At 37.4% G+C, this 14,727-nt stretch overlaps 1 protein-coding gene, 1 long non-coding RNA gene and 1 pseudogene across 2 annotated transcripts; all 3 read left to right on the top strand.

The window, feature by feature from the left end:
* The first annotated feature begins 1,925 nt into the window (after positions 1-1,925).
* On the top strand, positions 1,926-2,746 carry LOC145064187 (short-chain dehydrogenase TIC 32, chloroplastic-like; annotated as a pseudogene).
* A 4,728-nt stretch (positions 2,747-7,474) lies between these two features.
* LOC145062977 (uncharacterized) lies at positions 7,475-7,996 on the top strand. The gene is made up of 3 exons (XR_013687795.1): positions 7,475-7,583; positions 7,699-7,778; positions 7,846-7,996. It is a non-coding gene; the product is annotated as an uncharacterized LOC145062977 (long non-coding RNA).
* A 5,054-nt stretch (positions 7,997-13,050) lies between these two features.
* Positions 13,051-13,877, top strand: LOC145064188 (short-chain dehydrogenase TIC 32, chloroplastic-like). Its single transcript, XM_079011684.1, has 4 exons — positions 13,051-13,145; positions 13,261-13,340; positions 13,408-13,561; positions 13,775-13,877. Exons 1-4 carry the CDS (start codon positions 13,060-13,062, stop codon positions 13,875-13,877), a joined length of 423 nt encoding a protein of 140 aa, XP_078867810.1. The 5' UTR covers positions 13,051-13,059.
* The last annotated feature ends 850 nt before the right edge of the window (positions 13,878-14,727 follow it).

The following is a 14,727-nucleotide window of genomic DNA, read 5'->3' on the forward strand; positions in this document are numbered from 1 at the left end:
TTCAAATACTTGCAAATATGGTTCATCAAATATGGTTCAACTAATTAGGTTCAACCTCGGCCAACCAGGTTCAACCTCTGCATAAGTGGTTCGGCTTCATCCATTTAGGTTTGGCCTCGGCCAACTAGGTTCATCCTTAGCACATATGGTTTGGTTTCGACTAATCTGGTTCATCCTCAGCACGAGCGGTTCGGCTTCGGCCAAAGAGGTTCGACCTCGGCCAGCCAGACTGTTGCTTTCCAAGACAAGAGGTACAACTTTATGTTCCTTCTCAATGAACAATTCTCATACTTATGCTCTATTCTAAGAAAATAAGAACCTTGAGTCATGCCTTCCTCCTTAAGGTAATGATATTCCCGACTATATATATCTCATAAACATACACCTCATGCTAAGTTAACTCTCCCCCTCTCTATACGAATCAAAATCGAATTATGACCATCAATTAATTTAACCATCAGAGAGTTCTCCCAGGACCCGTTGTCGGAGAACTCCTAACGGGTTGTGTTGAATTTCAAGATTGAAGCTTCATATATATCTCTAGCATCAACAGACTTAAGACCCTTAGAGCCCGGAAAATATAAGATTCAACACATACACGCTTCAGATGGTACTATTAGACTCTCATCCTAACCACCTACCCACACTGGTATCTTTAATGGTATAATATACACATAAAAACATACTACAAATGGTATCACTAGATTCCCATCATGGCCACCTATTCACGTTGGGCCTTCAGTGGTGTAACATACACATATAAAATCACACAGTCCATATAATAAGTAAGTTCATAAGAACTCACCTGACAAAGTAAAAACACTAGATAAAATCACCGAAATTGCTAGGATTGAATTGTAGCTCTTAAAACACCTATAACCATATTAATAACATGTAACTTGAATTAATGATAGTGTCAACTTAAGGTTTTAACTAAATTAACCTAACACTTTGGCATCGCATGCTGAATCCATATATCTAGAAGTGTTCATAAATTTAATTAAAGTAATTATATATATATATATATATATATATATATATACTAATTAAGAAGTACAACTTGAACAGTACTTTGATCTTATTGGTCGAATTTTTGATTTTTTTCCTTTGTTTTTTTAAATTATTGGAGTGGCATGAGCTGTAATAAATGATTGCCATTTATTTTCCACCGCTTCGTAGAGGAAACCACGTGGATTTACCCTAAAATCGATTGGTGTCAATGTCATACCTCCGCCACCGCATTAATTCTTACCATCTTCCGCATTCTTCCTACCACCATTCCATCTCTTTCTTCCTTCCATAGAACGTTTACCACAGCCCATTGCAACTTTTACTTCCCAATCCTCCATTGACACTCTCTTCTTAATCGACCTTGCTTATCTCTTCCACCGCCATCGCTATCGGTCTCCAATAACAGATGCACTGTTACCCCTAAATGCCTAATACGAGTTAAAAAAAATACCACAGACGAGACTCAGTGATTCATTGACAAAAGGGAACAACCCAAATATCAGTTCCGGCCAACTAAGATCAATCACCACCGCCTTGGTCCAGGTAACTAGATCTTCTGCCTTCGCTTTTTTTTTCTCGCTTCAATTTGATTTTCGATTTCCTAGAGCCATCGGGTGGGTTGATTAGTTTGTGGATGTCTATTTCCAAATTTGGGAAGAACCCTAAATCGGTTGTACTGCTTCTTCTCCAGACTCTGGAAATGCTTGATAGAGAGGGTGAAGACGAATCGCAAGGATTTCTAGGCTACATTCGTCACCGTCGACGACATGCATAGAACTCCATCTCATTCAATCGGAACCGTTAGCGAATTCCACACAATCGATGAGGTCGACGTCACATGTGGAGGCTTTTATGAAGTATGAATTACGATTCACAAAAAGAGGAACCCAAACTTCCCAACAACCAAAGTTAAAGCAATGGAATTTGATCTTAATTCCATGGCATCTATTAGGAAATTCGCCTCTAATTTTAATTCAACTGGTCAATCATTAAACCTGTTAATGTAAGTAACATACATATCTCATATCATTATTTATATACATGTTTTCCTCTTTCTTTCTTCTGTTGTTATAGTCTGTACATGAGATTATAGAATGGAATCTTTGGTTTGTGTTAAGAAACAATGCAGGTATAATGATGACCCCATTCATGCTTTCTAAAGATAAAATAGAACTATAGTTTGCCACCAATCATCTAGGTATTTCATATGTTTTTAAATACACTTGATCGTTTATAGCTTCTGAATTCTTTGTGTTGATTTGCAGGTCACTTTCTTTTCACCCATCTCTTGCTTGGCAATATGAAGAAAACTGCACGTAAAAGCAAGAAAGAGGGAAGGATTGTGAATGTATCATCAGAGGCCCATAGGATTACTTATCCTGAAGGAATCCGTTTTGATAAAATTAATGATGAAAAAGAGTAAGTGTTTGTTCCTTTTTTCCACATCAAGTCCTTTGTAGACTGAATAAACTGTATAAATGACTGTTTTACCCTTTGGGAGCAAAAAAAATCATAATACAATAAGCCAGGTTCTTTTGGTTTAACATATTAAGTCGTTATCTCCAGATTAAGTAAAAAAAAAAGACGCTCTTAAGTAATTTTACTTCAACTTGATTAGATGATGTTATACAGGTACAGTAAATATCAAGCATATGGTCAATCAAAAGTAGCCAACATTCTCCATGCTAATGAAGTTACAAGACAACTAAAGGTATATATTCCATTTTCATCATAGATCATTTAAATATGGGAAAATGACTCTTGAGGGTAATTGACTTTTGCGTTTGTACTCATTTGGTCCCTTTTTTTTGTATTCAATATACCATCGAACTTGTTGTTGGTGTTTACCATAGCCCTTTTGACCGGCTTTTGACATGTGATAGCCGGTCAAAGGGTTATGGTGAACACAAACAACAAGTTCGATGGTATACTGAGTACAAAAAAAAAGGAAAGGGACCAAATGAGAACAAACGCAACACTTGGTTATCCTCCTGATTCATTTTCCCTTTACTCATTTACAACAAATCTCACATCATCTCCTACTGATATTAATGACTTTATGAGATTCATTCTTGCTTCTCTTCAAAACATAACCTACGAAACGACATTATTCATACATGTACAACTTTGTAATGAACTTAAATATTTATTAGGGGAATCTTGACTAAGCAGACGCATTTCATGACTACATTTACATTTCCAATAAAATGATTTATCGTATCATGGATTCTAGACAAAGTCTACAAACAAGTGGAATCACAAGTGCTATGATTTTTTAGTTTACTTAGCTTTAAGATCGAACTCATGGGATAAGATACAACATCAATATGTACAATATCATGCTGCTTTTGTAGACACATCACCATAATAGATTACTTTGTGCGTAGAATTTTGTTTATAATCGTCAGGTTGGTCGTTTTGGCATGAGCGTTAACAATGAGCGATTTCGATAAAGAAATCTAATTTAAGTGGGGGTGAGTTGTAACATCTGAAATCTAGAAGGTCAAATTATGGAAATAAATTCCCATTTCAGGAGCCAACTCGTCGATTTTATGGCATAAACTCGACATGTTAGAAGTTTTTAAGGCGCGTGTTATTAAGGACCAACTCGTCGAGTTGGTGAAGGGAACTCGACGAGTTGGAATCTGTTCGAGAAACCCTAATTTCGAGATTTTACACCTTATTTGAACACCTTAAGTCCCAGGTGTTGGCCTCATTTCCAGCCTCCATATCCTCTAACCCTAATCTCGAAACCCTAAAGCATTTTTGAGTGTTGTGAGCCCTTTTTTAGTGTGTTTTGGTGTGTTTGAAGCTCTTGGAAGAAGGATAAGCTTGATGCAGGGTGGTGATTCAAGTAGAAGCCTTCAGATCTTGATTATTTGCATCATTTCCGATATACTGTGGGTATAAAGTTCTATCCTTTCTTAATAATTGATTTGATCTCTTTTTGGGTTAAGTTTTGATGCTTTTAGCCATGGTTGAGTGATTGGTGGGGTTGAAGGAAGTCCCAAGTGCTATTCTTCCAGATCTATGATCCTTTTGAGCTCTTTTGGCATAAAGGTGCCAACTTTATGGCCCTAAGGGCTTCATGCATTCATTAAGTCCTTCTTTTGGTCTTTTTTAAGCTTTCGGGCTTCTTTTAAGGATGAATAAGTGTTAAGTTGGAAACTCTAGACGGTCATCTAGCCTCATATGGTCAGATATGCATCTTAGAGTTTTGTCCTTGAGGAGTAAGTGCTTAGCGATTAAGTCCTTACCCTTTTAAGTTTAGGGTTTGGGTTTTGAACCGATTTTGGTGGTTCTTAGGGGTAAAGTTGGAAACTTTACCCTTCTTAAGGCCTTTTTCAGTTAAGAGCCGAGTGGGAGAAGCTGTTAGTCGGCTAAATGGATTAAGTTGTTAGGTCTCGGGGGAACTCGATGAGTTGGATGGCCAACTCGAAGAGTTGTTTTGGTTTTCCTCGATTCTGAGTCGGTGTGGGTCAACTTGACGGGTTGATTAGACAACTCGGTGAGTTGGACCGGTTTCTCCCCGACTTTGTGATTATCAGAGGAACTCGACGAGTTAAAGAATTAACTAAGCAAGTTGGGTCAACTCAGGCCTTTAACTTTGAGTTTTGGCTTATGACTTTGATTAAGTTTGTCCCACGAGGTGTTTGAAGCAATCTGAAATGGAAATGTGGGCTTAGGACAAGGCTCGTATGGGATTGGGCCCAATTTGGAAAATTGGGCCATTAGTGGGCTTTCATGGATTTTGTGGTTTTGTATCTTGTTGGTTTGGGGCTCAAGCCTTGTTATGAATCTTTTTGGGTCAGGGGTAAAATGGTCATTTTACCCCAAGTATGGATTTCGGATCATGGTTTGGAACCTAATTGCTAATTGGATGATATTTTCGTATTGTTAGCTCGAGGAGTTGTCAGGGCAGCAGTTAGGGATTTCATGCAGTGAGCTGCAGCATTCGAGGTAAGTTTCCTTAGAGAGTTTAGCGGGTCGAAGGCACCAATGTCGGCCCATGTTTATGTTATACTAATAGAATGCTAGCTGTCTTTGTGACTCTTGCATTTGCCTGTGTTTATGTGCTATTGGACTAAGGTCCGATGCCGGGCGAAGACCGATGACTATCTGTATATTATGTGTATTATGTGTGTATGTGTTTATATGCTTTCCGAGCTTAGCTCGATGACCGGGCGGGGCCCGATGACTGGACGGGGTCTGATGACCGGGCGAGGCCTGCTGTATGTTTATTGAATGTTTGGTATGTGGTATTTTTGGGAACTCACTAAGCTTTGTGCTTACGGTTTTCAGTTTATCTTTTAGGTACTCTAGTTTTCAAATGAACGGGGCTCATGACGAACGCAGTGCATACACCTATATTTTCCGCTATATATGATCTTTGCGAATGAACTTTGAAAATAGTTTTATTTAAATGTTTTTCAATGTTTGGACAAAGTTTCAATAGTGATTTGATTATAATAAAATCAAATTTTTACCTGGGATTTTTCGGCTGTTACATCCCTAGTCGGACCTTTTTTCAAATACTTGCAAATATGGTTCATCAAATATGGTTCAACTAATTAGGTTCAACCTTGGCCAACCAGGTTCATCCTCTGCATAAGTGGTTCGGCTTCATCCATTTAGGTTTGGCCTCGGCCAACTAGGTTCATCCTTAACACATATGGTTTGGTTTCGACTAATCTGGTTCATCCTCAGTACGAGCGGTTCGGCTTCGGCAAAAGAGGTTCGACCTCGGCCAGTCAGACTGCTGCTTTCCAAGACAAGAGGTACAACTTTATGCTCCTTCTCAATGAACAATTCTCATACTTATGCTCTATTCTAAGAAAATAAGAACCTTGAGTCATGCCTTCCTCCTTACGGTAATGATATTCCCGACTATATATATCTCATAAACATACACCTCATGCTAAGTTAACTCTCCCCCTCTCTATACGAATCAAAATCGAATTATGACCATCAATTAATTTAACCATCAGAGAGTTCTCCCAGGACCCGTTGTCGGAGAACTCCTAACGGGTTGTGTTGAATTTCAGGATTGAAGCTTCATATATATCTCTAGCATCAACAGACTCAAGACCCTTAGAGCCCGGAAAATATAAGATTCAACACATACACGCTTCAGATGGTACTATTAGACTCTCATCCTAACCACCTACCCACACTGGTATCTTTAATGGTATAATATACACATAAAAACATACTACAAATGGTATCACTAGATTCCCATCATGGCCACCAATTCACGTTGGGCCTTCAGTGGTGTAACATACACATATAAAATCACACAGTCCATATAATAAGTAAGTTCATGAGAACTCACCTGACAAAGTAAAAACACTAGATAAAATCACCGAAATTGCTAGGATTGAATTGTAGCTCTTAAAACACCTATAACCATATTAATAACATGTAACTTGAATTAATGATAGTGTCAACTTAAGTTTTTAACTAAATTAACCTAACACTTTGGCATCGCATGCTGAATCCATATATCTAGAAGTGTTCATAAATTTAATTAAAGTAATTATATATATATATATATATATATATATATATATATATATATATATATATATATATATATGTACTAATTAAGAAGTACAACTTGAACAATACTTTGATCTTATTGGTCGAATTTTTGATTTTTTTCCTTTGTTTTTTTAAATTATTGGAGTGGCATAAGCTGTAATAAATGATTGCCATTTATTTTCCACCGCTTCGTAGAGGAAACCACGTGGATTTACCCTAAAATCGATTGGTGTCAATGTCATACCTCCTCCACCGCATTAATTCTTACCATCTTCCGCATTCTTCCTACCACCATTCCATCTCTTTCTTCCTTCCATAGAACGTTTACCACAGCCCATTGCAACTTTTACTTCCCAATCCTACATTGACACTCTCTTCTTAATCGACCTTGCTTATCTCTTCCACCGCCATCGCTATCGGTCTCCAATAACAGATGCACTGTTACCCCTAAATGCCTAATACGAGTTAAAAAAAATACCACAGACGAGACTCAGTGATTCATTGACAAAAGGGAACAACCCAGATATCAGTTTCGGCCAACTAAGATCAATCACCACCGCCTTGGTCCAGGTAACTAGATCTTCTGCCTTCGCTTTTTTTTTTCTCGCTTCAATTTGATTTTCGATTTCCTAGAGCCACCGGGTGGGTTGATTAGTTTGTGGATGTCTATTTCCAAATTTGGGAAGAACCCTAAATCGGTTGTACTGCTTCTTCTCCAGACTCTGGAAATGCTTGATAGAGAGGGTGAAGACGAATCGCAAGGATTTCTAGGCTACATTCGTCACTGTCGACGACATCTATAGAACTCCATCTCATTCAATCGGAACCGTTAGCGAATTCCACACAATCGATGAGGCCGACGTCACATGTGGAGGCTTTTATGAAGTATGAATTACGATTCACAAAAAGAGGAACCCAAACTTCCCAACAGCCAAAGTTAAAGCAATGGAATTTGATCTTAATTCCATGGCATCTATTAGGAAATTCTCCTCTAATTTTAATTCAACTGGTCAATCATTAAACCTGTTAATGTAAGTAACATACATATCTCATATCATTATTTATATACATGTTTTCCTCTTTCTTTCTTCTGTTGTTATAGTCTGTACATGAGATTATAGAATGGAATCTTTGGTTTGTGTTAAGAAACAATGCAGGTATAATGATGACCCCATTCATGCTTTCTAAAGATAAAATAGAACTACAGTTTGCCACCAATCATCTAGGTATTTCATATGTTTTTAAATACACTTGATCGTTTATAGCTTCTGAATTCTTTGTGTTGATTTGGAGGTCACTTTCTTCTCACCCATCTCTTGCTTGGCAATATGAAGAAAACTGCACGTAAAAGCAAGAAAGAGGGAAGGATTGTGAATGTATCATCAGAGGCCCATAGGATTACTTATCCTGAAGGAATCCGTTTTGATAAAATTAATGATGAAAAAGAGTAAGTGTTTGTTCCTTTTTTCCACATCAAGTCCTTTGTAGACTGAATAAACTGTATAAATGACTGTTTTACCCTTTGGGAGCAAAAAAAATCATAATACAATAAGCCAGGTTCTTTTGGCTTAACATATTAAGTCGTTATCTCCAGATTAAGTCAAAACAAAAGACGCTCTTAAGTAATTTTACTTCAACTTGATTAGATGATGTTATACAGGTACAGTAAATATCAAGCATATGGTCAATCAAAAGTAGCCAACATTCTCCATGCTAATGAAGTTACAAGACAACTAAAGGTATATATTCCATTTTCATCATAGATCATTTAAATATGGGAAAATGACTCTTGAGGGTAATTGACTTTTGCGTTTGTACTCATTTGGTCTCTTTTTTTTGTATTCAATATACCATCGAACTTGTTGTTGGTGTTTACCATAGCCCTTTTGACCGGCTTTTGACATGTGATAGCCGGTCAAAGGGTTATGGTGAACACAAACAACAAGTTCGATGGTATACTGAGTACAAAAAAAAGGAAAGGGACCAAATGAGAACAAACGCAACACTTGGTTATCCTCCTGATTCATTTTCCCTTTACTCATTTACAACAAATCTCACATCATCTCCTACTGATATTAATGACTTTATGAGATTCATTCTTGCTTCTCTTCAAAACATAACCTACGAAACGACATTATTCATACATGTACAACTTTGTAATGAACTTGAATATTTATTAGGGGAAACTTGACTAAGCAGACGCATTTCATGACTACATTTACATTTCCAATAAAATGATTTATCGTATCATGGATTCTAGACAAAGTCTACAAACAAGTGGAATCACAAGTGCTATGATTTTTTAGTTTACTTAGCTTTAAGATCGAACTCATGGGATAAGATACAACATCAATATGTACAATATCATCCTGCTTTTGTAGACACATCACCATAATAGATTATTTTGTGCGTCGAATTTTGTTTATAATCAGCAGGTTGGTCGTTTTGGAATGAGCGTCAACAATGAGCGATTTCGATGAAGAAATCTAATTTAAGTGGGGGTGAGTTGTAACATCTGAAATCTAGAAGGTCAAATTATGGAAATAAATTCCCATTTCAGGAGCCAACTCGTCGATTTTATGGCATAAACTCGACATGTTAGAAGTTTTTAAGGCGCGTGTTATTAAGGACCAACTCGTCGAGTTGGTGAAGGGAACTCGACGAGTTGGAATCTGTTCGAGAAACCCTAATTTCGAGATTTTACACCTTATTTGAACACCTTAAGTCCCAGGTGTTGGCCTCATTTCCAGCCTCCATATCCTCTAACCCTAATCTCGAAACCCTAAAGCATTTTTGAGTGTTGTGAGCCCTTTTTTAGTGTGTTTTGGTGTGTTTGAAGCTCTTGGAAGAAGGATAAGCTTGATGCAGGGTGGTGATTCAAGTAGAAGCCTTCAGATCTTGATTATTTGCATCATTTCCAATATACTGTGGGTATAAAGTTCTATCCTTTCTTAATAATTGATTTGATCTCTTTTTGGGTTAAGTTTTGATGCTTTTAGCCATGGTTGAGTGATTGGTGGGGTTGAAGGAAGTCCCAAGTGCTATTCTTCCAGATCTATGATCCTTTTGAGCTCTTTTGGCATAAAGGTGCCAACTTTATGGCCCTAAGGGCTTCATGCACTCATTAAGTCCTTCTTTTGGTCTTTTTTAAGCTTTTGGGCTTCTTTTAAGGATGAATAAATGTTAAGTTGGAAACTCTACATGGTCATCTAGCGTCATATGGTCAGATATGCATCTTAGAGTTTTGTCCTTGAGGAATAAGTGCTTAACGATTAAGTCCTTACCCTTTTAAGTTTAGGGTTTGGGTTTTGAACCGATTTTGGTGGTTCTTAGGGGTAAAGTTGGAAACCTTACCCTTCTTAAGGCCTTTTCAGTTAAGAGCCGAGTGGGAGAAGCTGTTAGTCGGCTAAATGGATTAAGTTGTTAGGTCTCGGGGGAACTCGATGAGTTGGATGGCCAACTCGAAGAGTTGTTTTGGTTTTCCTCGATTCTGAGTCGGTGTGGGTCAACTCGACGGGTTGATTAGACAACTCGGTGAGTTGGACCGGTTTCTCCCCGACTTTGTGATTATCAGAGGAACTCGACGAGTTAAAGGATTAACTAAGCAAGTTGGGTCAACTCAGGCCTTTGACTTTGAGTTTTGGCTTATGACTTTGATTAAGTTTGTCCCACGAGGTGTTTGAAGCAATCTGAATTGGAAATGTGGGCTTAGGACAAGGCTCGTATGGGATTGGGCCCAATTTGGAAAATTGGGCCATTAGTGGGCTTTCATGGATTTTGTGGTTTTGTATCTTGTTGGTTTGACGCTCAAGCCTTGTTATGAATCTTTTTGGGTCAGGGGTAAAATGGTCATTTTACACCAAGTATGGATTTCGGATCATGGTTTGGAACCTAATTGCTAATTGGATGATATTTTCGTATTGTTAGCTCGAGGAGTTGTCAGGACAGCAGTTAGGGATTTCTTGCAGTGAGCTTCAACATTCGAGGTAAGTTTCCTTAGAGGGTTTAACGGGTCGAAGGCACCAATGTCGGCCCATGTTTATGTTATATTGATAGAATGCTAGCTGTCTTTGTGACTCTTGCATTTGCATGTGTTTATGTGCTATTGGACTAAGGTCCGATGCCGGGCGAAGACCGATGACTATCTGTATATTATGTGTATTATGTGTGTATGTGTTTATATGCTTTCCGAGCTTAGCTCGATGACCGGGCGGGGCCCGATGACTGGACGGGGTCTGATTACCGGGCGAGGCCTGCTGTATGTTTATTGAATGTTTGGTATGTGGTATTTTTGGGAACTCACTAAGCTTTGTGCTTACGGTTTTCAGTTTATGTTTTAGGTACTCTAGTTTTCAAATGAAAGGGGCTCATGACGAACGCAGTGCATACACCTGTATTTTCCGCTATATATGATCTTTGCGAATGAACTTTGAAAATAGTTTTATTTAAATGTTTTTCAATGTTTGGACAAAGTTTCAATAGTGATATGATTATAATAAAATCAAATTTTTACCTGGGATTTTTCGGCTGTTACATCCCTAGTCGGACCTTTTTTCAAATACTTGCAAATATGGTTCATCAAATATGGTTCAACTAATTAGGTTCAACCTCGGCCAACCAGGTTCATCCTCTGCATAAGTGGTTCGGCTTCATCCATTTAGGTTTGGCCTCGGCCAACTAGGTTCATCCTTAGCACATATGGTTTGGTTTCGACTAATCTGGTTCATCCTCAGCACGAGCGGTTCGGCTTCGGCCAAAGAGGTTCGACCTCGGCCAGTCAGACTGCTGCTTTCCAAGACAAGAGGTATAACTTTATGCTCCTTCTCAATGAACAATTCTCATACTTATGCTCTATTCTAAGAAAATAAGAACCTTGAGTCATGCCTTCCTCCTTAAGGTAATGATATTCCCGACTATATATATATCTCATAAACATACACCTCATGCTAAGTTAACTCTCCCCCTCTCTATACGAATCAAAATCGAATTATGACCATCAATTAATTTAACCATCAGAGAGTTCTCCCAGGACCCGTTGTCGGAGAACTCCTAACGGGTTGTGTTGAATTTCAGGATTGAAGCTTCATATATATCTCTAGCATCAACAGACTCAAGACCCTTAGAGCCCGGAAAATATAAGATTCAACACATACACGCTTCAGATGGTAGTATTAGACTCTCATCCTAACCACCTACCCACACTGGTATCTTTAATGGTATAATATACACATAAAAACATACTACAAATGGTATCACTAGATTCCCATCATGGCCACCAATTCACGTTGGGCCTTCAGTGGTGTAACATACACATATAAAATCACACAGTCCATATAATAAGTAAGTTCATAAGAACTCACCTGACAAAGTAAAAACACTAGATAAAATCACCGAAATTGCTAGGATTGAATTGTAGCTCTTAAAACACCTATAACCATATTAATAACATGTAACTTGAATTAATGATAGTGTCAACTTAAGTTTTTAACTAAATTAACCTAAAACTTTGGCATCGCATGCTGAATCCATATATCTAGAAGTGTTCATAAATTTAATTAAAGTAATTATATATATATATATATATATATATATATATATATATATATATATATATATATACTAATTAAGAAGTACAACTTGAACAGTACTTTGATCTTATTGGTCGAATTTTTTATTTTTTTCCTTTGTTTTTTTAAATTATTGGAGTGGCATAAGCTGTAATAAATGATTGCCATTTATTTTCCACCGCTTCGTAGAGGAAACCACGTGGATTTACCCTAAAATCGATTGGTGTCAATGTCATACCTCCGCCACCGCATTAATTCTTACCATCTTCCGCATTCTTCCTACCACCATTCCATCTCTTTCTTCCTTCCATAGAACGTTTACCACAGCCCATTGCAACTTTTACTTCCCAATCCTCCATTGACACTCTCTTCTTAATCGAGCTTGCTTATCTCTTCCACCGCCATTGCTATCGGTCTCCAATAACAGATGCACTGTTACCCCTAAATGCCTAATACGAGATAAAAAAAAATACCACAGACGAGACTCAGTGATTCATTGACAAAAGGAACAACCCAGATATCAGTTCCGGCCAACTAAGATCAATCACCACCGCCTTGGTCCAGGTAACTAGATCTTCTACCTTCGCTTTTTTTTTTTCTCGCTTCAATTTGATTTTCGATTTCCTACAGCCATCGGGTGGGTTGATTAGTTTGTGGATGTCTATTTCCAAATTTGGGAAGAACCCTAAATCGGTTGTACTGCTTCTTCTCCAGACTCTGGAAATGCTTGAAAGAGAGGGTGAAGACGAATCGCAAGGATTTCTAGGCTACATTCGTCACCGTCGACGACATCTATAGAACTCCATCTCATTCAATCGGAACCGTTAGCGAATTCCACACAATCGATGAGGCCGACGTCACATGTGGAGGCTTTTATGAAGTATGAATTACGATTCACAAAAAGAGGAACCCAAACTTCCCAACAGCCAAAGTTAAAGCAATGGAATTTGATCTTAATTCCATGGCATCTATTAGGAAATTCTCCTCTAATTTTAATTCAACTGGTCAATCATTAAACCTGTTAATGTAAGTAACATACATATCTCATATCATTATTTATATACATGTTTTCCTCTTTCTTTCTTCAGTTGTTATAGTCTGTACATGAGATTATAGAATGGAATCTTTGGTTTGTGTTAAGAAACAATGTAGGTATAATGATGACCCCATTCATGCTTTCTAAAGATAAAATAGAACTACAGTTTGCCACCAATCATCTAGGTATTTCATATGTTTTTAAATACACTTAATCGTTTATAGCTTCTGAATTCTTTGTGTTGATTTGCAGGTCACTTTCTTCTCACCCATCTCTTGCTTGGCAATATGAAGAAAACTGCACGTAAAAGCAAGAAAGAGGGAAGGATTGTGAATGTATCATCAGAGGCCCATAGGATTACTTATCCTGAAGGAATCCGTTTTGATAAAATTAATGATGAAAAAGAGTAAGTGTTTGTTCCTTTTTTCCACTTCAAGTCCTTTGTAGACTGAATAAACTGTATAAATGACTGTTTTACCCTTTGGGAGCAAAAAAAATCATAATACAATAAGCCAGGTTCTTTTGGCTTAACATATTAAGTCGTTATCTCCAGATTAAGTCAAAACAAAAGACGCTCTTAAGTAATTTTACTTCAACTTGATTAGATGATGTTATACAGGTACAGTAAATATCAAGTATATGGTCAATCAAAAGTAGCCAACATTCTCCATGCTAATGAAGTTACAAGACAACTAAAGGTATATATTCCATTTTCATCATAGATCATTTAAATATGGGAAAATGACTCTTGAGGGTAATTGACTTTTGCGTTTGTACTCATTTGGTCCTTTTTTTTGTATTCAATATACCATCGAACTTGTTGTTGGTGTTTACCATAGCCCTTTTGACCGGCTTTTGACATGTGATAGCCGGTCAAAGGGTTATGGTGAACACAAACAACAAGTTCGATGGTATACTGAGTACAAAAAAAAAAAAGGAAAGGGACCAAATGAGAACAAACGCAATAGTTGGTTACCCTCCTGATTCATTTTCCCTTTACTCAATTACAACAAATCTCACATCATCTCCTACTGATATTAATGACTTTATGAGATTCATTCTTGCTTTTCTTCAAAACATAACCTACGAAACGACATTATTCATACATTTACAACTTTGTAATGAACTTGAATATTTATTAGGAGAATCTTGACTAAGCAGACACATTTCATGACTACATTTACATTTCCAATAAAATGATTTATCGTATCATGGATTCTAGAAAAAGTCTACAAACGAGTGGAATCACAAGTGTTATGATTTTTTAGTTTACTTAGCTTTAAGATCGAACTCATGGGATAAGATACAACATCAATATGTACAATATTATGGTGATGTGTCTAAAAAATCATAGCACTTGTGATTCGACTCGTTCACCATAACCCTTTGACCGGCTATCACAGGTCAAAAGTCGGTCAAAAGGGCTATGGTAAACACCAACAACAAATTCGATGGTATATTGAATACAAAAAAAAAGGGACCAAATGAGTACAAACGGAAAAGATAATTACCCTCAAGAGTCATTTTCCCTTTAAATATTATTAAATACAATTACCAAAAAAAAAACGTGTC

The sequence above is a fragment of the Lactuca serriola genome, chromosome 7, assembly GCF_051521515.1.
Source record: "Lactuca serriola cultivar US96UC23 chromosome 7, Lser_US96UC23_V15, whole genome shotgun sequence".
In the NCBI taxonomy this organism is placed as follows: Eukaryota; Viridiplantae; Streptophyta; class Magnoliopsida; order Asterales; family Asteraceae; genus Lactuca; species Lactuca serriola.

Excerpts from the sequence above, each read along its gene's own strand:
- LOC145064188 (XM_079011684.1), top strand. The coding sequence starts at position 13,060 with ATGGAATTTGATCTTAATTCCATGGCATCTATTAGGAAATTCTCCTCT. Across the intron at positions 13,146-13,260 it reads CAATCATTAAACCTGTTAAT|AAACAATGTAGGTATAATGA; the intron begins GTAAGTAACATA and ends GTTTGTGTTAAG. Across the intron at positions 13,341-13,407 it reads GTTTGCCACCAATCATCTAG|GTCACTTTCTTCTCACCCAT; the intron begins GTATTTCATATG and ends GTTGATTTGCAG.